Source organism: Mirounga leonina, unplaced genomic scaffold (genome assembly GCF_011800145.1).
Source record: "Mirounga leonina isolate KUSES-001 unplaced genomic scaffold, KU_Mleo_1.0 Mir_201, whole genome shotgun sequence".
NCBI classification, from domain to species: Eukaryota; Metazoa; Chordata; class Mammalia; order Carnivora; family Phocidae; genus Mirounga; species Mirounga leonina.
The window spans coordinates 906,680-931,156 of record NW_023270504.1 but is presented as its reverse complement, the minus strand read 5'-3'; the positions used below and the strand labels follow the sequence as shown (position 1 = coordinate 931,156).

Sequence of the window (24,477 nt, the reverse complement as noted above, 5' to 3'; positions counted from 1 at the left end):
TTTATTTATTTATTTATTTATTTATTTATTTATTTATTTATTTATTTATTTATTTATTTATTTTTCTTGGCTCATTTTAAACCACAGCCCAGTGACCTTTCTTTCCACTTTGTATTTAATTTCCACATCTTGTAAACAATAACCAAATAATAATACCACTAACATTACCAAATCTATTTTCTTTTCAACATCTCATCTAACTTATATTGAAGTTATAGCCCAGTTAGATTTCGAGGATGATAGTGGAAAGTAGAAATAGCACTGGATCAAGGAATCAGGAGAACTTCATTTGATCCTTGGATCTGTCCCTAAATAAATTGCATAATTAAGGCAAGTCTGAGTGTCAATTTTCTCAAAAGCGAGTGAGGTAAATAATAGTTCCCTCAAAAGATTGCCATAAGAATTAAAATGAAATTATATAAATGAGGATTGTAAATTATAAAGTGCTTTTTCATTGTACGTTATTACTACTGTGATTTTGAGAATCCCTATATTCTATTATAGCACTGCTATTTAAAAATGTGGTGGACTCCTCCTTTGAGCACAAAAACAAGCTGAGTATTTCTGGACAGAAGTTGCAGTAAATAATGCTGCCAAGCAAAGTAACAGGCTGAGACATACATTGTTTGGATACTCCTTTTCTGTATTGGCAATTCGCTTCTTAAAATGAATGAGTTTATTAACAAATATGTAAGATTCTCATTAAAACTAATTTGTTATGTGCTCATAGTAAGATGTTCAAGATCTAAAATTTAAAAATATGGCATTTTATACATCTTTAGCCATGCTTCTTTCTTTCAACCACTGCCATTAAAATAATTTTTTTCATATTGAAATTATTTATTAAGCTGTCAGCTATTTTGTATACAGGGTTTCGTTGATCACGAGTAATGATGAACATGAATTCTACCTATTAAACCGAATAACCATAAGTGGACTGAAATGTTACTCAAACTTCTAATTTTATGCACCTGGTTTCAAACCATATACTGTTCTTAAGTTGTTCCATCCTCAAGATATCTTCCATGTTTGTTAAGAACTTCAGGCACATCACATACACATGGTAAATCTGGTATTCTTCATAAATTCACCTAGAAAATCCTGTTTGACAGGTGAATTATGCCTTCACTAAGAATTAGTATAAGCCAAAATGACTAATCTCACATAACGCATCTGTTTATTTTCTTCTGAAAAGTCAGATCATATATTTCCTTGATGCTAAAATTTTATAAAACACTTCTTACTTCCTTATTTTCTTTGTGCTTAGCTTAAACACAATGCATGCACTGTAACAGACTGTCTTTGAGTCTTTACCTAAAAAGTAACTTTTAAAACATGTCAAAACAAATTAGGATGTCTCATCTTCATTTGTTATTGTTTTCAGCACTGAGTCTTCTCCCAAAATTTTACATAGTTCATTGAGTCTCTGTTGCATTTTGGGAATTCCAGCTAGCTGAGCTTCTAGCTTTTGTTTTTCTTCACTCAGTGTTAAACGGATAGCAGTATCCAATTGTTCAAAGCGCCAACCTCCTTCGCCATCAAACTGTAATAAATGAGTGTGGTATTTCCTGCATAATTAAAATGAAATAATATTATTAGCAATAATTGTGAAAAGCCATTTTAGGTTTATCATTCCAGTTGATATTCAAAGGCAAATTTTAAGTAAGGTGCCTATTTTACATTTGATTTTCAAGAATCCCTCAAGAGGTTGAATATTGTGATTTTTTTTAACTCCAGAAGTCATTGATCTCTTGGAAATTCTATTGCTTATATTAAACTTCTTTTATATTCTGAATGTACATGAAGTACTAAGGAAGACATGCTGTTTCTATCTATTTAATTTATCTTCAAACCCACTATGACTCCTGAATAAATATCAAAGCTTAGTTAGAATGGGAATAAGGAAAGGAAGCTGAGGAAAGAAAGTAAAAACTTTAGAGGTTATACAGGAAAAAACAATCTAAGAAAAATAAAGGAAATACAAAGGGTGACTGGGTGGCTCAGTCAGTTGAGCGTCAGACTCTTGATCTAAGTTTGGGTCTTGATCTCGGGGTTGTGAGTACCATGCAGAGTGTGGAGCATATTTAAAAAAAAAAGTTTTAAAACACTTTTTAAAAATAAACTCTTTGATAAAAATCTTTTAAAGATACTTCCATGCCTTCATATAATTTAATCTACTTTCTCATGGCTCTGGTTCATAATTAGAAATTTCAGACAGGCATAGAGATTATTTTGTTGATGAGACAAGAGACAATCCATCTAGTCCTGAAGAGAGGCTAAAGTCACTCTGGTTTCTGGGATTTGTGGGGAATGTGTGGAGAGAGTAATGCTAGCAGAGTTGGCCTTGCATGGTTGAGCCCCTCCATTTTGTCACTATGCTGAAGTGGCCCATGTTCCTATGTGTCCCCAGTTTTCCTGTCTTTTCCTTATAGTTTTTCTTGCTTCTTTTTTTTTTTTTTAAGATTTTATTTATTTATTTGAGAGAGAGAGAATGAGAGAGAGAGCACATGAGAGGGGGGAGGGTCAGAGGGCAAAGCAGACTCCCTGCCAAGCAGGGAGCCCAATGCGAGACTCGATCCTGGGACTCCAGGATCATGACCTGAGCCGAAGGCAGTTGCTTAACCAACTGAGCCACCCAGGCATCCAGTTTTTCTTGCTTCTTGATCCCTTTTAAGCTCTCATCTGTCATTATTTACTATGATCAGTGGGGTTATTTCAAGTAGATTTACTTCCTTTTTTAAACAAGATATAATTCACATGCCATAAACTTATTCTTTTAAGTGTAAAATTCAGTGATTCTTATTTGATTCACAAGCTCATGTAACCATCACTATTATCCAATTCCAGAATATTTTCTTTATCCCCAAAAGAAACCCCATACCTATTAGCAGTCCCTACCCTCCCCCCACCACCACCACCACTCAGCCCCTGCCAATCATCAGTTTCCTTTCTGTCTCTCTGGATTTGTCTATTCTGGGCATTTCATATACTGTAATCATATAATATGTGGCTTTTTGTGACTAACTTCTTTCACTTAAAATGATTTCAAAGTTCATCTAGTTGTAGCATGTATTAGTATTTCCTTCATTTTTATGGCTGAATAATATTCCACTGCATGATTTTACATACTTTGTTTATCTATTCATCAACTGAAAAACCTCTGGTTTCATCTCATTTTGATTGGATGGATCATGCTGTAAGATGGGGAAACTAACCTGTGTTAAACTGTGTCTAAAAGAGTAAAAATCACTCTCAAGCTGAAGGTTGAAAGTTCATGTTTTTGATAACATATGATAGAGATGAATGATCTTGTTTTTAATATTCTTGGGCTTTCCTAATGTTGGATTACAACTGGGAGCAATTTTAGAATGCAGTAGTTCTGATCTTGGGCAACTCCTGTCTTCAATGTATAATGAAGGTTTGGCTCGTCGCTCCAGTCCCACAACATTATTTGATTTCTACATGGGAGGAAGAAAATGTATGGGTGCTTCATGACCTGAGATTCAGAGGTATGTTATATATAATGGACTAAAATAATATTTCAGGGTTTGCCTTAGAGGATTTTAAAGGAAACTATTAACTGAGGCTCGTTGGAAATAATCTGTAGACTTCCTGCACTAATAGGATCAAGCTTAGGAAAGTGGTAGGTATAAAGCTATAATTCTATCCAGGAATCAAATAATTTAATAAGGTTCTATAATTGTTGAGCTCTTTGTATACTGATATTGATTTTAATCTTTACAATCAACAATTACCCCTTTGCTGTCATGGGGAAAATATAATACATTTTTTTCTCTCTTCTGAAATCTTTTCAGGGAAAATAAGAATTTCATCTAGGAAGAAAGGCTAATCAGAAACGATGGGTCTCTTCAACCTACAACGTCTAAATTAATTCATAATGCAGAAGTAACATGACTTTTAGTTTTATGGGAAAATATACTATGAATAGCTGCAATTAAAAACATTTTTCTTGTTAAAAGGCATAAAATTACAGATTTTGTTATTTGCTTTAAAATTCATTTGTCCTGTATACACCTATTAAAATGGCCAAACATCCAGTACACTGATAACACCAAATGCCCACAAGGCCGTGGAGCAGCAGAAACTCTCATTCATTGTTGGTGGGATTGCAAAATGGTACAGCCACTTGGGTAGACAATTTTGCAGTTTATTAAAAAACTAAACATACTCTTACCATATGATCCAGCAAATTGCACTCCTTGATATTTACCCAAAGGAGTTGAGAAAACTTGTGTCTACCCAAAAACCTTTATATGAATGTTTCTAGCAGATTTATTTATAATTGCCCAAACTGGAAGCGACCAAGATGTCCTTTAGTAGGTGAATGGATAAATAAACTGTTTACATCTAAACAATGGAATATTATTCAGTGCTAAAAAGAAATGAGCTATTGAGCCATGAAAAGACATGGAGAAAATTTAAATGAATATTACTAAGTGAAGAAGCCAAACTGAAAAGGCTACATACTATATGATTCCAGCTATATGACATTCTGAAAAATTATGGAGACCTTAAAGATAGTGGTTTCTATGGCTTGAGGGAAGGGAGGAATGAATAGGAAGAGCACAGAGAATTTTTAGAACAGTAAAAATACTCTGTACAATACTGTAAGGATGGATATATGCAACTATAAATTTGTCCAAACACATAGATTGTACACCACCAAGAGTGAACCCTAATGTAAATTATGGACTTTGGGTCATAATGATGGGTCAGTGTAGGTTCATCGTTGTAACAAATGTATCACTCTAGTGGAGAATGTTGATAATACGGCTATGCATGTATGGGGGCAGAGTATATGGGATATTTCTGTTCCTTCCTCTCAATATTTCTGTGACCATAACATTGCTCTAAATAAAATCTTTAAAAACACAACAACAATAAAAACCCATTTGTTCCTTCAATTGAGAAAAAAAATGGCTGAACATGCTTCCAATGACTCTTTAGGCTACTTGAATAAGGAACTGAATGACATAATAGGATAATAAATCCATTGATAAAGTCAGAAAAAGCACCAGAACTAAGACATAACTCCATGTTATCCCAACATGTGATCAATTAGGAAGGATGTCTGGAAATGACAAGTCCATACCAGAAAGGGCTCAAGAGTTCTGGCGTGGTTCTATGTCATCACTGATTCAGGGATTTATAGACAAATGTCATGTGTCGTGAAAGTCCAGTTCCTGTTGGTTTTTATCAAGGGAAAAGTCAGAGGAATCACACTTATTGCCATGTACTCATCCTGGACTAGATCCAGACTGCTTCTGGAGAGATTAGTAAGTCAGGCTCTTATCACTCCAGATGCCAGTTAGTGCTTAATGACAAAGAGACAAACCACAAAGTTCTAAAGAAAAGGTCACTTCATGAAATGTTCTATTTTCAGGTCACCTGAGGGAAAAAATTTTGAAAAATTTGAATGTTTAAATGAAGAGTGAAAATAGATTATTATCGTCTCAATAGAAGTAGAACACAGAATCAAAGAATGTTGAACAATGAGAGCCTGATCTGAACTGCACACTCAGTTAACTCATAATTTTAAAGTAAACATTATCAATACAGTGAAAAGTCTAGAAGGGCTTCCAGGATTAATTCCAATAAAGCTTGTTACTCAGCCTAGGTTGGAAGTCACGTACATGACGACAGCTTTGGCATAGAATGTGATTAGCCACCTGCTACAGAGAGGGGAGCAGTCCTTTCTGTCCCTTGGAAAATAGGAGGCTAATGCGTATAGAGTCCACTGTAGTTACTAATATACCAAAAGAAAAGATTTTGATTGATGAAACAGAAATATCCAAGTAGTGGAGTATACTATGAATGAACAAGTGTTTTTATGGCTTACATATACGGTGCATTTTGAGTTCCTTATAATAAGAAGAGCAGCATACTATAGTATAGAGAGTGTAATCATGGAAGTTACTTTCCTCATTTTTCTAGTTCTCAGTTTCTTCATCTGTAAAATGGGAATAATTAGACTACCTATACTCAATATAGTGTTGTTATGCGACTTAAAATAAAATGAACCTGGAACAGAATAGGTGCTGAATCTGCAACAGCAACTATTATTATGGCGATGAATCAGTACAAAAGTAGGGGAATGGTAAAAATAGTGTTATCATTTTTTTTTAAAGATTTTATTTATTTATTTTGACAGAGAGAGAGACAGCGAGAGAGGGAACACAAGCAGGGGTAGTGGGAGAGGAAGAAGCAGGCTTCCCGCTGAGCAGGGAGCCCGATGTGGGACTCGATCCCAGGACCCTGTGATCATGACCTGAGCCGAAGGCAGACGCTTAACGACTGAGCCACCCAGGCGCCCCTCATTTTTTTTAAAATAGGGGAAATCCCATTGAGTTTAATGAGCTGTTATTTAGAAAATATTTTCATTCATTTTTCCTTAAAACAAAACCCTTCCCCCAAAAAGCTTTGTCCTCCCCCTGTGTTTTCTCCATTTGGGAGAATATTAAATTGTGGAATTCTTTTTCCTGGATTTTGTAAAAGGGGCTAAAAAGATGATATAAAATTACATAAATATATTTTTCCCTGTACGTGATATGCATTATGAATATTTTCAGTTAAAAAAAAATCACTGGATTTTTCTATTTCTTTTCAGAATTATTGGAATGTGATAACCATTTTCTTTTTTTTTTCTTTTTTTTTTTAAAGATTTTATTTATTTATTTGACAGAGAGAGAGATAGCAAGAGCAGTAACACAAGCAGGGGGAATGGGAGAGGGAGAAGCAGGCTTCTTGCCGAGCAGGGAGCCCGATGTGGGACTCGATCCCAGGACCCTGGGATCATGACCTGAACTGAAGGCAGACGCTTAACGACTGAGCCACCCAGGCGCCCGATAACCATTTTCAAATAGCACATTAATCTTACAATGTTAGGTTTAGGGTATCTACACTACCAGTGTTCAATTTAACAGAAATATGGGTAGAAAATAAGTGAAATATCCTATGCTCTATAGTGAAAGTTTAGGCAAAGTTATCCTCTGAGAATTGTAAAGAAAAACCGTCTATCGCAAATTAACATTGGGAACACTCACCACAGAGAAGGCCTGTGTGTTATAGATAGTAAGGAAATTCCAGCTCCTTTTGCAGCCTGAAATATCTTTCCTTCAACATCAATGCTGACAGCACTGGTACATTCATCCAGCAATGCGTATTTTGGTCTTGAAAAAAATAAACACAAATAAATGAAAGATTTTCCCATTCGAATTATAAATCTTTACATGGACAATATGAGTTGCAACGTTAACTTCATTAATTTATTTTTTTAAGTACGCTCTACACCCAACGTGAGAGCTTGAACTCACAACCCCAAGATCAGGAGTCACATGCTCTACCGACTGAGCCAGCCAGGTGCCCCACAATGTTAACTTAAAAGGAGCAAAAGAGTATATCACATTATTAAAGGTCATAAATGATAAAGCAAAAGAGCAGTCATCCTCCCTCTTTGGATTAGAATATTATATTCTTCTGCAATTTTAAATAGATTTCCTGATGCCCGCTCGCTATACAATAAGCTTTATTGTTATGCAGATGGGTGAATCATGGGTATGAGACATAGGAAAGATGAGGCAGGTCACTGAGTGCATTTTCCCACAGAAGGCAAGTTCATTCCTGGTGACAGGTTCTGACTAATTACATGAAAAATACATTACAGTAGCTACTTATCAAACAGGCCAAAAGCCCTGTTAGCAAAGATTTATTGAGAAGATAACTTTATCAACAATGTAAGTACCAAAGCATGATTAACGGAATTTCGTTGCTGCAAGATTCTGCAAAAGGTAGTGTGCCTAATCTGACAAATTTAGAGTGGGCATTTAACCTGGTAACATTGAGACCATGCTTTGCAATCAAATTCTTAAGGGGAAAAAATCGGTATATATTTTTTCTGATTATACTAAGTTATTTTTCTAGTTCGATTTTTACTTTGGAAATGACTTTCCACTACTGTCAGAGGCATCTAACGTTTGCTACCATTTCCTTCTGTTTATTCTCTTCCTTTCTTCTAAGCCCCCCTGCTCTTATCTTTCTTTTTTCCTTTCCCTCTCTTCGTTCAAGCCTATCTGGACTTTAGGTACGTATTCGGTACTCAGCAACATGACTTAGCTTTGTTAATAGGACGAAAGGTCAACACATGCAGTGTCATCTATTATTTATTTCAGAGCTGAAAATCAGTATCAAGTATTTACCAAGACAATTTCCTCCATGAAGATACTCTGATCTTTAAAAATAAATGACAATGAAAAGGTAAACATTAAAGCCAGTAATAACTTCTCCTTCACCATACTTATTTAGCACTTTAAATTGTTTTTATAAGGTGGATTTATTTACTGGTAGGATCCTGTTACCTATTCCAGGGAGGATAGTCAAGGCTAATAGATGCAGGAGTCAAGATATCTTTAACACCCCGTTTGACTTTAATAACTGCTCTCCACGCAAAGAAATGAAAGATCACTGGAGATTCCCCATAACATCAACAGAAATAGTGCTGGTTGGCTTTTGGTTACTGTTCTGATTAACTATTAAGCACTACTTCTTTGTCTCAGAGTTGGTTACTATTTTGTGTATAATTTTTTTTAAGTAGAAAAAAGGGAGAAGAAAAGGAAGAATAAAAGAGAGCAATCTGAGATAAATTTTTCTTTTTCTGTGTAAATCTCTTTCTAGTAATTTAGTTATTTATTATACTGTATCATTTTTCAGAGTGCTTTGAGCTAAACAGAGAAGAGATGCCATCTTAGAATTAGAAATAAAGTATATATCTTACACTCAGTTGTCATGGTAATCCTTAAGCTAGCAGATGCAAGATAGATTCCATACTTTTGTTCCTTTGTTTTCTTGGCGGAACTGGGGTGTGTGTGTGTGTGTGTGTGTGTGTGTGTGTGTGTGTTGCTCATCTTCACGGATCTCTCTATAGGTCACTAAATTTTCTTTCTATTGGTATGCTTGTAACTTGATATTTATTTAATCTCACATTGTATCCAAAATATTTTAGATACCAAGTATCAACTATTTATTTCAAGTTACAAGTACTTAAAAATCTCTTTGGGTTGAGATTAATGCCTCTTGCTCTTTGTTACAGGGTTTATTTTATTAACACACCAACACAGTGAGAAATTTATCATCGCATTTTACATTCCATCATATTATATTTCACCCACTATGCTGGTGATCATATTACTGAATATTTATGGACAAGGCTCAAACAGATTCAGGGGATAGTGGGTTAACAGCTGGTCATAAATGTCAAACAGTAAAGTTTACTCTTGAATCTCACCACATCATCTGAGAAAGGGGCATTCTAAAATACACTGCACTAAAAATTCTGAGTTAGCAAATTTTGGTTTGTAATTTTTTAGCTTGCCATATTCATTTTTAAAAGTTTTTATTTAAATTCTAGTTAGTTAACATACAGTGTGATATTAGTTTCAGGTGTACAATGTAGTGATTCAACACTTACATACATCACCTGGTGCTCATCACAATAAATGTCCTCCTTAATCCCCTTCACCTATTTCACCCATCCCCCCACCTACCTCCCCTCTGGTAACCATCACTTTGTTCTCTATAGTTAAGAATCTCTTTCTTGATTTGCCTCTTTTTCTCTCTTTTTTTCCCTTTGCTCATCTGTTTTGTTTCTTTTTTTATTATTATTATTTAAATTTAATTAACCAATATATAGTACATCATTAGTTTCAGGTATAGAGTTCAGTTATTGATTAGTTGCATATAACACCCAGTGCTCATCACATCACATGCCCTCCTTAATGCCCATCACCCAGTGTTTTGTTTCTTAAATTCCACATGAGTGAAATCAATATGATACTTGTCTTTCTTGGACTGACTTATTTTGCTTAGCATAATACTCTCTAGCTCCATCCATGTCAATGCAAATTAGCTTGCCATATTCTTGAGCTAACCATGCACATTATTATAAATACCATGTTATTTTTTTCTTTTTCTTTTAATTTTTTTATTTAAATGTAACTTAGTTAACATATAGTGTATTATTAGATTCAGGGGTAGAATTTAGTGCTTCATCAGTTGCACATCACACCCAGTGCTCATTCCATCAAGTGCCCTCCCAAATGCCCATCACCCAGTTACCCCATCCCCCCACCCACATCCCCTCTAGCAACTCTGTTTGTTCCCTGTAGTTGAGAGTCTTTTATGGTTTGCCTCCCTCTCTGTTTTATCTTATTTTATTTTTCCTTCCCTTCCCCTAGGTTCATCTGTTTTGTTTCTTAATTTCCAAATACCATGTTATTAATACAATATTTTTTCTTATTAAAAAACTCTAGCTAGATACTACATACAGGCCCAAAATAGAGTCACTTGTGCTAGGTCCATGTCACCAAACTGGGGCTTAATATCCAACCTAATTGCAGGTTCAACCTTCTCCAGGAATGTAATCTGAACTGGTCAGTCTAGAATTTCCTGGTCAGCATTGGTGAGGTAATCCACCTAATTAAGACCCTTTAGACTCCCTGTAAGAGGTGAGTTTGTTCATGACTTCCTTGTCCTACTTTTAAAAACTATTCCCTTTCTGTAGCCCTCTGGAGCTCCTCTCTACTTGCTAGATGGGATGCTGTCTTATTCATGAATTGTTCAATAAAGCCAATTGTTTCTTTAAAATTTACCTGAATTTTTGTTATTTAACATAGGTAATGAGAAAATAGATTTTTTTTTACTTATCTAAATTTTCTACTTTCATGAAATGTACATATAATTATATTTTAATAAAATTATTTAAATATGTTCCTTTTTCAATGATAAATATATGTTATATTCTTATTAAAAAGGCTAAACTAAAATATAATTAAGCTTTTAGCTCTAATTTCTAGTTTATAAGAAAAATAGGAGATTAAAGAAAGAGGTAAAAGATTCCATGAGGAAGTAATCAGATCTAGAATGAGGAATATTCTTATGGGACAACTAACCCTATTTCTTTTTTTTTTTCTTATATCTTCTTTTATTTTTTTATTTAAATTCTAGTTAGTTAACATACAGCTCAATATTGGTTTTGGGAGTAGAATTCAGTGATTCATCATTTACATACAACATTCAGCTCATCACAAGTGATGATACCCATCACCCATCTAGCTCCTCTCCCATCACTTCCCTCCATCAACCCTCAGTTTGTTCTCTATCTCTAATCCTATTTCTTTAGCAAATCAATGACATACAAGATTGGAGGGTGAGTGGTGGTGGGACACGGAGTAGCAGAGACCTTAGTTTAAAAATGATTAAAAGATATAACAATAAAATTCAATATGTTTGAACAAATCAACTATAAAAAATATTTTTGAGACAATTAGTGAAACTTTGAATATGAGCCTGGTATTAGACGACTTTAATTTTTATCAATTTTATTAGTTATGATTATAAGGTAGTTATTATGTAAGAAAATATTCTTATATTTTCTTGATGCCACAGTTTTTAGGAAAAAATGCCATGATATTTGGGATTTGCTTTAAAACACTTCAGAATTAAAAATAAAAATAGATAAATTAAGTGTGGTAAAATGTTGCACTTGGTGAATCAGTGTGGTGGGAATGTGGGATTCAACTTACAATTTTCTCTTTGATGGAGTTTTGATGTTTTTTCCATAATAAAAGGTTTTTTAATTTTTTAATTTTTTTAAAGATTTTTTATTTATTTATTTGACACAGAGAGAGAGATAGTGTGAAAGAGAGCACAAGCAGGGGGAGTGGCAGGCAGACAGAGGGAGGGGGAGAAGCAGGCTCCCCGCTGAGCAAGGAGCCTGCTTCCTGAGCAAGGAGCCCAACACAGGCCTCCATGCGGGACTCCATCCCAAGACCCTGGGGTCATGACCTGAGCCAAAGGCAACCACTTAACTGACTGAGCCACAAAGCGCCCCAATAAAAGTTTTTTTAAAAAATTGATAGCCAACTGATCGCTAAGTGTGGGCTAACTGGTTGCTAAGTATTTAATGAGGCTTCCATGATATATATATATATTTTTTGCTCCTTTTATCAGTTTTTTAAAGTTCCCTACAAAAGTATTACTGCTTCTACTGCAACTCCTTCAGAATGTCACATCTGCCCCAGTTTACAACAATAAACTGTGCCATTTAGGCATTCATGTACATAACTCTTGGTCCTTTTCTCCCTAAGATGGTTATTAACACTGAGTCACATAATTCCTGATTTCCTCCTGCTTTGCATACAACTCTGATTCTCATTGCCAGAGGCCTAAGATTAAGAGAAAGAGACAGAGGCAGAGAGAGATCTTTTTCAGAAAAGAATAGGACAGATAAGAAGAATATTTCAGAATAGGTTTAATATTTCTTTCCAGCCTCTTGTGCTTGGTATCCTTGAACCTCAAAAGGCTATGAAACTGGGGCGCCTGAGTGGCTCAGATGGTTAAGCGTCTGCCTTTGGCTCAGGTCATGATCCCAGGGTCCTGGGATCGAGTCCCGCATCGGGCTCTTTGCTCCTTGGGAGCCTGCTTCTCCCTCTGCCTCTCTCTCTCTCTCTCTCTCTGTCTCTCATGAATAAATAAATAAAAATCTTTAAAAAAAAAAAAAGGCTATGAAGCTGATTGCAGAGAGAAAAGTTTTATCAAGAGAAATTATTTGCTGTATCTCTCTTTTTCTGAGTCTATTAAGACCTATGCTGGTTGGTTCCTTTTTGCATTAGATAAGTGTCTGATTTTTAAGGAGGAGAGCACTACTGAGCTTAAAAGACTACTGAGTGCTTGAAAAGTTAATTTAGTTTGAATTTAATAATTTAATTCAGAAGTAGTATTGAATGCCTACCTACTGTGTTCACAATATAATAGTAGTTATGTATTCATCACATTTTAAAATTAGTAATAATCTTTTCAAACTTAGGATATGTGAAAATTTAATTTTGTCATCTAACATTACTCAACCTAAGAAATAGAAAAAAAGACTGGGAGATTTCCAACACATGAAAAAAAATAACAAGAAAATTAAACCTGTAAATTCTAAGCATTTGTTTTTCCTTTTTTCTTTCTTTTTTATTTGAGTATAGTTGACACACAGTGTTACATTAGTTTCAGGTATACAACAGTGATTGGACAAGTTTATACATTAGGCTATGTTCACCGCAAATGTAGCTGCGTCTGTCACCAGACAACACTATTACAATGTCACTGACTATATTCCTTATGCTGTGCCTTTTTTCTGTAATTTATTCATTCCATAACTGGAAGCCTGTATCTCCCACTCTCTTTCACCCATTTTGCCCACCCCTCCATTCCCCAGGAAGATATTTTTAAACTAAAGATGAGGACATAGAATCCTGTCCAAAGATTTTTTTTAGTTACAACGATGGCATACTTACCTGTGATAAAACATGCGAGCCATGCCCATTCTTTGCTTTTCCCCTCCTGACAGAACATCTTTCCAGTCCATAACAGCATCCCATCCTTAAAAACATATAACAATATATATTTTTATAAGGCATTTGTTTAATCGTTACTGTTTTTACCCTGGCAAGTTTAAATTATTGACACAAAGGACCTCGTATTTTACAGAACATATGCTTGGATAAACTAGAGGGCCTCATTTATAAGCATTTTGTTTTAGATTTCATATTTTTTTTTATTTTTTTAAAGATTTTATTCATTCATTTGACAGAGAGAGAGACAGTGAGAGAGGGAACACATGCAGGGGGAGTGGGAAAGAGAGAAGCAGGCTTCCGGCTGAGCAGAGAGCCCAATGCGGGGCTCGATCCTAGGACTCTGGGATCATGACCTGAGCCAAAGGCAGACACTTAACAACTGAGCTACCCAGGCACCCTGGATTTCATATTTTTTAATGGTAATAATTTCTTATACTGATAAAACATGTTCTAAGAATTCCAAATACGGACACTTTTAAAATTTGTTTCTGAATATCTCTAAAAAGTTGGTATACTTATGCTTATTTTGGAGGATGATAGGAGAAAAGACCAACAATTTGCACAGGCCTATTGCAAAGTCTACGAAGAGTAAGACAGAAACTAACTTAAATGGCTTCCATGTGCCTGGTACTTTATATGAGTTTTCTCATCATCTATTCCACAACCTTTTGAACTAGATCTTACTGGTTGCATTTTATAAGTGGGTAAATTGAAATCCACAGAGTAGTTGACAAGTCTAAGTTTGCACAGCTAGAGATCAGAGCTAAGATTTATATGTAGGTCTACCTTCACACCATCTCTCACAACATCTTAACTACTGACTTTCTGTTGGTATTTATATAAAAAGTAAGGCTTCTATTTTTAAAATCGGTTACATATATGCATACTGATGTAGAAATGTACTGGAATATTTTTTTATATGAAAAACCAAGCTGCAGAATTTTGTGTGTGTGTAGATATATACATGCATATACATTTATATAAATTATGATTGCATTTCTATAAACACACACACACCACAAACCCCTCCAGGAATGGAATGATGAGACTTTTACTTTCTCAATTATGCATTTTTATATTTGAAAATTTGATGATTTTTATTATTTTTATGGCTGTATTTTGTAACAAGAAAAGCTTACGCAAAAACAAAACCATGAGGCCTATGAGAGATAGGGCCATATCAAATATTTATCTGTGGGAATATCAGAAAATAGATCAGAGTAGGCAAAGTCTGATTTTCAAAGAGCAAAATGACTGCCAAAACTTGACACATACACTCAGGACAACAATTCCAAATCCCAAGTATTCAAGGCTTAATTCTCCCATTTGGAAAAAATTCAGGCTCTTTGCCCTATTCCTTATCCCTCAACTAAATTTTCACCTTTATTAAACTTTCTAAATAAACTTGGACAAAGGGAAAGAAAATAGGAAGTAGAGTCTTTGTTGTTTTTTATGCACTAGGTTGAAAAGATTTTCCCTATTTCTTAATAATATTCCCCAGTGGGTACCACTGTTCATTTTCTTGAGTGAAATTCCAGGAATTTTCTGTTCATTTAAAAACATATCCTTACAATTTTATATTAGGAAAAAAATCTCAAAATGTCATCTGGTTTAAAGTTCTTGCTTCTAGTGAAAACTGTTGAAATACAATTTTTCTCTATAACTGAATTTTATAGCATTTATGAAACATAAGCAAGGATTTGAAAAATAAGTTCAGATTGCTACACAATGGAGAAATAGTCTGGGCTTAATTTTTTTTTCCCCCTGCCAACTGAGAAAGCACAAGAGAAAAGTATTTGGGTCAAAGGAAACTTTAGCTTTACATATTTAAATAAAATCATGTCCTCTGTTCCACTAAACCCAAAAGTTTTAGTAGGCAATATTGCTTGATCATAGAACATATAAATCAAAACTCTGAGTTATAATTTCACCTCTGATGATGATTTAGTGAGCCGAGGCCAGCAAAGAAAATATTTTTCCTGCTTCCTTGAGATGTACATAATGCTCTAGTTCATGTTAACATTTGTTAACACTTTTACTCCTGTCTATTTTGTAACCTCTTTCATAGAATGAAACATACTTTTTATTTTTTTAATTTTCTTTAAATTTTATTTTATTATGTTATGTTAATCACCATACATCACATCATTAGTTTTTGATGTAGTGTTCCATGATTCATTGTTTGTGTATAACACCCAGTGCTCCATGCAGTATGTGCCCTCCTTAATACCCATCACTGGGCTAACCCATCCCCCACCCCCCTCCCCTCTAGAACCCTCAGTTTGTTTCTCAGACTCCATAGTCTTTCATGGTTGGTCTCCCCCTCTGATTTCCTCCCCTTCATTTTTCCCTTCCTACTATCTTCTTTTTTTTAACATATAATGTATTATTTGTTTCAGAGGTACAGGTCTGTGATTCAACAGTCTTACACAATTCACAGCGCTCACCACAGCACATACCCTTCTAATACTGTGTTGAATAGCAGTGGTGATAGTGGACATCCCTGCCGTGTTCCTGACCTTAGGGGGAAAGCTTTTCCCCATTGAGAATGATATTCTCTTTGGGTTTTTCATAGATGGTTTTTATGATATTGAGGTATGTACCCTCTATGCCTACACTCGGAAGAGTTTTGATCAAGAAAGGATGCTGTACTTTGTCAAATGCTTTTTCTGCATCTATTGAGAGGATTATATGGTTCTTGTTCTTTCTTTTATGAATGTATTGTATCACATTGATTGATTTGCGGGTGTTGAACCAACCTTGCAGCCCAGGATAAATCCCACTTGGTCATGGTGAATAATCCTTTTAATGTACTGTGGGATCATATTGGCTAGTATTTTGGTGAGAATTTTTGCATCTGTGTTCATCAAGGCTATTGGTCTGTAATTCTCCTTTTTGATGTGGAATTTGTCTGGTTTTGGGATCAAGGTAATGGTGGCCTCATAAAACGAGTTTGGAAGTTTTCCTTCCATTTCTATTTTTTGGAACAGTTTCAGAAGAATAGGTATTAATTCTTCTTTAAGTGTTTAGTAGAACTCCCCTGGGAAGCCGTCTGGTCCTGGGCTTTTGTTTGTTGGGAGATTTCTGATGACTGCTTCAATTTCCTTAGTGGTGATAGGTCTGTTCAGGTTTTCTATTTCTTCCTGGTTCAGTTTTGGTAGTTGATACATCTCTAGGCATGCATCCATTTCTTCCAGATTATCTAATTTGCTGGCATAGAGTTGCTCATAATATGTTCTTATAATTGTTTGTATTTCTTTGGTGTTGGTTGTGATCTCTCCTCTTTCATTCATGATTTTGTTTATTTGGGTCATTTCTCTTTTCTTTTTGATAAGGCTGGCCAGGGGTTTATCAATCTTGTTAATTCTTTCAAAGAACCAGCTCCTAGTTTCGTTGATCTGTTCTACTATTCTTTTGGTTTCTATTTCATTGATTTCTGCTCTGATCTTTATTATTTCTCTTCTCCTGTTGAGTTTAGGCTTTCTTTGCTGTTCTTTATCCAGCTCCTTTAGGTGTAGGGTTAGGCTGTGTATTTGAGACCTTTCCTGTTTCTTGAGAAAGGCTTGTATTGCTATATACTTTCCTCTTAGGACTGCTTTTGTTATATCCCAAAGATTTTGAACAGTTGTGTTTTCATTTTCATTTGTTTCCATGAATTTTTTTTAACTCTTCTTTAATTTCCTGGTTGACCCATTCATTCTTTAGTAGGATGCTCTTTGGCCTCCATGTATTTGAGTTCTTTCCGACTTTCCTCTTGTGATTGAGTTCTAGTTTCAAAGCACTGTGGCCTGAAAATATGCAGGGAATGATCCCAATCTTTTGGTACCGGTTGAGACCTGATTTGTGACCCAGGATGTGATCTATTCTGGAGAATGTTCCATGGGCCCTAGAGAAGAATGTGTATTCTGTTGCTTTGGGATGGAATGTTCTGAATATATCTGTGAAGTCCATCTGGTCCAGTGTGTCATTTAAAGTCTTTATTTCCTTGTTGATCTTTTGCTTAGATGATCTGTCCATTTCAGTGAGGGGGGTGTTAAAGTCCCCTACTATTATTGTATTGTTGATGTGTTTCTTTGCTTTTGTTATTAATTGGCTTACATAATTGGCTGCTCCCATGTTAGGGGCATAGATATTTACAATTGCTAGATCTTCTTATTGGATAGACCCTTTAAGTAGAATATAATGTCCTTCCTCATCTCTTATTATAGTCCTGGTTTAAAATCTAATTTGTCTGATATAAGGATTGCCACCCCAGCTTTCTTTTGGTGTCCATTAGCATGGTAAATGGTTTTCCACCCCCTCACTTTCAATCTGGGGGTGTCTTTGGGTCTAAAATGATTCTCTTGCAGACAGCATATTGATGGGGGTCTTGTTTTTTATATCCAATCTGATAGCCTGTGTCTTTGGATTGGGGCATTTAGCCTATTTACATTCAGGGTAACTATTGAAAGATATGAATTTATTGCCACTGTATTGCCTGTAAGGTGACTGTTACTGTATATTGTCTCTGTTCCTTTCTGGTCTATGTTATTTTTAGGCTCTCTCTTTGCTTAGAGGACCCCTTTCAATGTTTCATGTAGGGCTGGTTTCGTGTTTGCAAATTCCTTTAGTTTTTGTTTGTCCTGGAAGCTTTTTATCTCTCCTTCTATTTTCAATGACAGCCTAGCTGGATATAGTATTCTTGGCTGCATATTTCATTTAGTGCTCTGAATATATCATGCCAGTCCTTTCTTTCTGGCAGGCCAGAAAGAAAAACTTTCTGGCCTGCTAGGTCTCTGTGGATAGGTCTGTTGCCGATCTAATATTTCTATCATTGTAGGTTACAGATCTCTTCTCACAAGCTGCTTTCAGGATTTTCTCTTTGTCTCTGAGACTTGTCAGTTCTACTATTAGATGTTGGAGTGTTGACCTATTTTTATTGATTTTGAGGGGGGTTCTCTGTGCCTCCTGGATTTTGATGCCTGTTTCCTTCCCCAAATTAGGGAAGTTCTCTGCTATAATTTGCTCTAATATACCTTCTGCCCCTCTCTCTCTTTCTTCTTCTTCTGGGATCCCAATTATTCTAATATTGTTTCATCTTATGCTATCACTTATCTCTCGAATTCTGCCCTCGTGATCCAGTAGTTGTTTATCTCTCTTTTTCTCAGCTTCTTTATTTTCCATCATTTGGTCTTCTATATCACTAATTCTCTCTTCTGCCTAATTGATTCTAGCAGTTAGAGCCTCCATTTTTTATTGCACCTCATTAATAGCCTTTTTGATTTTGACTTGGTTAGATTTTAGTTCTTTTATTTCTCCAGAAAGAGTTTCTCTAATATCTTCCATGCTTTTTTTAAGCCCAGCTAGTATCTTTAAAATCGTCATTCTGAACTCTGGTTCTGACATATTACTGATTTCCATATTGATTAGGTCCCTGGCAGTTGGTACTGCCTCTTGTTCTTTTTTTTGAGGTGATTTTTTCCATCTTGTCATTTTGTCCAGAGGAGAATAGACGAATGAGAGAACAAAATGCTAACAGGGTAAAACAACCCCAGAAAAATATACACTAAACAAATCAGAAGAGACCTGAAATCAGAGGAAAAGAAAGGTAAAGGAAGAAAAAAGAAAAGAAAAAGATAAAAAACAAACAAACAAAAAACAGAATATGAGCAAATATGATCAGGCTGCTCCATAGATCAGTGCCATGCACTAGATTTTGGGTGTATTTTGGTCGGTTAGAAGAAAGTGCCTCCCAAAATTTTAAAGAAAGAAAGACTTACACATGTACAAAAATAAGAGTTAATACGATGAAGGGATGGAATATGACTGTAAAGATGAAAATTATAAAAGATTTTATAAAAGGAATTGATAAGGAGTTGGTTGAAAAAAGAAAGAAGAGGATTTAAAAAAAAATAAAAAGGGAGAGAATGTGATCAGGCAGGAGACTAGAACAAAGCCATACACTAGATATTTAGGGTATATTTTGGTCTGTTAGAAGAAACTGTTTCCCAAAATTTTAAAGAGATAACAACTTATATATACCCAAAATAAGGTTAACTACTATGAAGGGATAGAATATGACTCTAAAAATGAAAAATAAAAAAGAATTTTTAAAAAAGGGATTGATAAGATGTTGGTTGAAAAAGGGAAAAAGAAAAATTCAAAAAAAATAGAAAAAGAAAATTTATAAAATTAACTTTGAAAGACTAAAGAATCATGGGAAAAAAGCCATGAATTCTATGTGCAGTATTCCCCTAGTGCTGGAGTTCTGCCGTTCTCATTGATTGGTAAACTTGGTCTTGGCCAGCTGTGCTTGCTGATCTTCTGGGGGAGGGGCCTGTTGCCCTGGTTCTCAAATGTCTTTGCTGGAGACGGAATTGCCTGCCCTTGCCAGTCTGGGTTAAGTAATCTGCTTGGGTTTGCTCTCGGGAGCTTTTGTTCCTGCAAGCTGTCCGTACAGCTTTGGAGGACAAGAGTGAAAATGGCGGCCTCCCAATCTCTGCCCTGGAGGAGCCAAAAACTTGGGGCCCCACTCCTCAGTGAGCCCCCAGAGAAAAGCAGTCAATCTCTCCCGTCTCACCAGTCTCCGGCTGCACTCCATGCTCACCCGGCCTGTGACTGAGCGTTTCTATCTCTGGCTCACGACCCCGTTTGGAGTCTCCAAACCCAGCAGATCCCGGCGGTGCACTCCCGTGCTGCTCCTGGGGTGGGGGGAAGGGGAATCTCCCCAGATCTGCCTCTTGCTGGGTCCCTGCTGGAAGAGTGGTGGCCTGACTGTGCCACAGATCATGGTATATGGCAACCCCAAGCTGAGTACCCGTGCCTCGGCTCCGTCTCTGCAGCCAGCTTCCCCGCTCTGATACCTGGGAGCTCTGCCACACTCAGGCACCCCTGGTCTTTGTGTGACCCCGAGGGTCCTGAGACCACACTGTCCCAGCGAGGGTTCCATCCCCCACTTAGCCACTGGAGCGACGTCCCTCAGCGGAACCAACTTCTAAAAGTCCGATTTTGTGCTCTGCTGCTCTATCACTTGCCAGTAGCGGCTGATGGAGGCCCCCTCCCCCGCCGTCTATCTTCCTGAATATGGCCTCAGATTCACTTCTCCGCATATCCTACCTTCCAGAAAGTGGTCGCTTTTCTGTTCAGAGAGTTGCTGCTATTCTTTTCTTCGATCTCCTGTTGAGTTTGTAGGTGTTCAGAATGGTTTGATCCCTATCTAGCTGAATTCCTGGGTCTAGACAAAATTTAGGTCTCCTACTCCTCCACCATCTTGCTCCTCCCCCCGGAAACATAGTTTTTAATTCCATCTTTAACTAAAGCAAAGCATTTCTCTAAGCAAAGTATTAGCTAGTCTAAATAGAACTTCAATAGGCTTCTTCTAAAGTATGTGATGTCCTTGCAAATTTAGGTGCTTTCCAGCTTTGCTTAAAAACATGAAACATGTTTCATGTTTTAAGGATTAAGTGAGTAGAGAGTAGGCTTCCTTGGAATTTTCTTTTTTATGTGTAAGGATATAATTATTCTCATTCATGTCTAAGAAGCTAGTAGATAGCATAGCACAGTGGCATAGCCTAGTACAGAACATTGACTTTCAAGTGAGATCTGTATTTGAATCCCTGTCATAACACTTGTGGTAGGCCCCTGGGGAAGTTTCTAAACTTCTGAATTTCACCTGTGAAAGGGGGTTATTAAAACCCACATCATGAGACAGTTATAAATATTAAATAAGATGACAATGTACATTGCTTAATGTATTCTGCAAGGTAAGCACTCAGTAAATCATAACAATTACTGTTACATTATTAAGGTTGAAACATTCTTTAAAGAAGTTCTTAAACTTTTTGATGACTTTGAAAGAATAGAATGGCCCATGTTTATTGTAAATTTCTATTTAGATGATTGGATTTCAAATTTACCCAAAATAATTTCCCCAAGATTAACATGCAGCATTTATTCTGCCCTGGTGTTTTAAAACTGGGAAGGAGCTGACTATATGGAAAAAAAAATGATGATCTGCTTTCCATATTTTTAGTATTTATGACTCGTGATTATAAATATCATAAAAATAAACAGAATAATGCATCTCTTGTCTGCATCATTTGCTGATTATAAGAATCAAATGAAATAATATATATGAAATTTCCATACAAAATATCAAGTACTAATCATCACAAAAAGATAAAATATCATAGTATCAATATTATGAGTAGTAATATTGCCATTAGCTACTAATTCTTATGCATTTACTATGTGCCATTGTTCTAAATACTCTACAGAGAGTCTTTTTTAAAAAGTTTTTAATTCCAGTTAGTTCACATACAGTGTAATATTAGTTTCAGTTGTACATTATAGTGATTCAAGACTTCCATGCAACACCTGGTGCTCATCACAAGTGCACTCCTTACTGCCTGTCACCTATTAAATCCAACCTACCGCTCCCCTCCCCTCTGGGAATCATCAGTTTGTTCTCTGTAATAAAGAGTCAATTTCTTGGTTTGTCTCTCTCCTTTTTCTCTTTGCTCATTGGTTTTGTTTCTTAAATTCCACATATGAGTGAAATCATATGGTATTTGTCTTTCTCTGACTGACTTATTTTGCTTAGCATAATACTCTCTAGCTCCATCCATGTCATTGCAATTGGCAAGATTTCATTCTTTTTTATGGCTGAGTAATATTCCACTGTATATTGATATACCACCTCTTCTGTATCTATTCATCAGTAGATGCACACTTGGGCTGCTGGCATATCTTGGCTATTATAAATAATGCTGCTATAAACACAGGGGTGCATCTATCCTTTCATATTAGTGCTTTTGTATTCTTTGGGTAAACTACTCTGTGACTGCTGGATCACAGGGTAGTTCTATTTTTAACTTTTTGAGGAAACTCCATACTGTTTCCCAGAGTGGCTTCACTGGTTTGGATTCCCACCAACAGTGCAAGAGGGTTTCTTTTTCTCCACATCCTCACCAATGATTGTTTTTTGTGTTGATTTTAGCCATTCTGGAAGGTGTGAGTTGATACCTCCTGGTGGTTCTGATTTGCATTTCCTTGATGGTAAGTGATGATGAACATGTTTTCATATGTCTCTTGGTCATCTGGATATCTTATTTGAAGAAATATCTGTTCATGTCTTCTGTCTGCAAAAGCTTTTTATTTTGATGTAGTCCCAACAGTTTATTTTTGCTTTTATTTCCCTTGCCTCAGGAGACATATCTGGAAAAAATGTTGCTATGGTCGATGTCAAAGAAGTTACTGCCTATGTTATCTTCTAGGATTTTTATGGTTTCAGGTCTCACATTAGGTCTTTAATCCATTTTGAATTTATGTTTGTGTATGGTGTAAGAAAGTGGTCCAGTTTCATTCTTTTGCATATTGCCGTCCAGTTCTCCCAACACCGTTTGTTGAAGAGACTGTCTTTTTCCTATTGGATATTCTTTCTTGCTTTGTCAAAGATTAATTGACCACATAGTTGTGGGACTCTACAGAGAGTCTTATTTAATATTCACAGAATCCTTATTAGGTAGATAGTTATCCCCATTTTACAGTTGAAGATACAGACAACAGTGCTAATTAAGATTCTAGAACTCTGACTTCAAAGTTCATATTCTTAATCACTGTACTTCTGATAGGTAAATGGGCTAGGAAATGAAGCATAAAACCTATGCAAAATTAAACCTAGAATTCTAGCTTGTTATTTCAATAGTTTTTCAAGGCTATCAAATTATGTGTAATCAAGTTATTTGAAAGTATGACTATTAGAAAGAAGACATACAAATGGCCAACAGACACATGAAAAAATGTTCAACATCACTCGGCATCAGTGAAATACAAATCAAAACCACAGTGAGACACCACCTCACACCAGTCAGAATGGCTAAAATTAACAAGTCAGGAAACAACAGATGTTGGTGAGGATGTAGAGAAAGGGGAAACCTCCTACACTGTTGGTGGGAATGCTAGCTGGTGAAGCCACTCTGGAAAACAGCATGGAGGTTCCTCGAAAAGTTGAAAATAGAGCTACCGTATGACCCAGCAATTGCACTATTGGGTACTTACCCCAAAGATACAAATGTAGTGATCCGAAGGGGTATGTGCACCCCAATGTTTATAGCAGCAATTTTCACAATAGCCAAACTATGGAAAGAGCCCAGACATCCATCGACAGATGAATAGATAATGAAGATGTGGTATATATATACAATGGACCACTACTCAGCCATCAGAAAAAAAAAAATGAAGTCTTGCCATTTGCAATGAATTGGATGAACCTAGAGGGTATTATGCTAAGTGAAATAAGTCAATCAGAGAAAGATAATTATCATATGATCTCATTCATATGTGGAATTTAAGAAACAAAACAGAAGATCATAGGGGAAGAGAGGAAAAAATAAAACAAGATGAAATCAAAGAGGGAAAAAAACCATAAAAGACTCTCTCTTTTTTTTTTATTATGTTTAATTAGCCAACATATAGTACACATCATTAGTTTTTGGTGTAGTATTCAATGATTAATTAGTTGCTTAATCATAGGAAACAAACTGAGGGTTGCTGGAGGGAAGGGGTGCAGGGGGGGATGGGGTAACTGGGTGATGGACATTAAGGAGGGCACTGATGTAATGAGCACTGGGTATTATATAAGACTGATGAATCACTGGCCTCTACTTCTGAAACCAATAATACATTATATGTTAGTTAATTGAATTTAAATAAAAAATTAATTTAAAAAGGTTTGACTATTAGTAGTAATTCTTTTTTAAGCTCATATGTATAACTGTTAATTCTACTCTTTCAAAAATGTCTTATGAATAAAACACATACTATAGAAGTTTCTGTATTTTATCTAATTCTCTATGTGCTACTTGAAAGAGGAAAAAATGTATTGGTAAGACTGTGGGTCTGAAAACAAAAAAGTAATTCTTTGATACCTACTTCTCAAATTATTTAGTTTAATGTAAGCTGAGAACTCGACAGGATAATATTTCTGTCACAGACTTTACATACATCTAGATTGATGATGGCTTCAGGGACAATTGTATATTCAAATATGAAGGAAAAATTATTTTCAAATGCTAGCAGCAGA

General features: G+C 35.8%; 1 protein-coding gene across 1 annotated transcript in view; it reads right to left on the bottom strand.

The window, feature by feature from the left end:
- Window positions 1–622: 622 nt before the first annotated feature.
- ABCD2 (ATP binding cassette subfamily D member 2) overlaps window positions 623–24,477 on the bottom strand; it is a 65,258-nt gene continuing 41,403 nt past the window's right edge. Inside the window, exons 8-10 of the mRNA XM_035027909.1 lie at window positions 13,356–13,440; window positions 7,065–7,190; window positions 623–1,568 (exon numbers count right to left, since the gene is read on the bottom strand). Of these exons, the coding sequence (XP_034883800.1) occupies window positions 1,349–1,568; window positions 7,065–7,190; window positions 13,356–13,440 (431 nt within the window). The 3' untranslated portion in view covers window positions 623–1,348. The remainder of the gene's footprint in view (window positions 1,569–7,064; window positions 7,191–13,355; window positions 13,441–24,477) is intronic.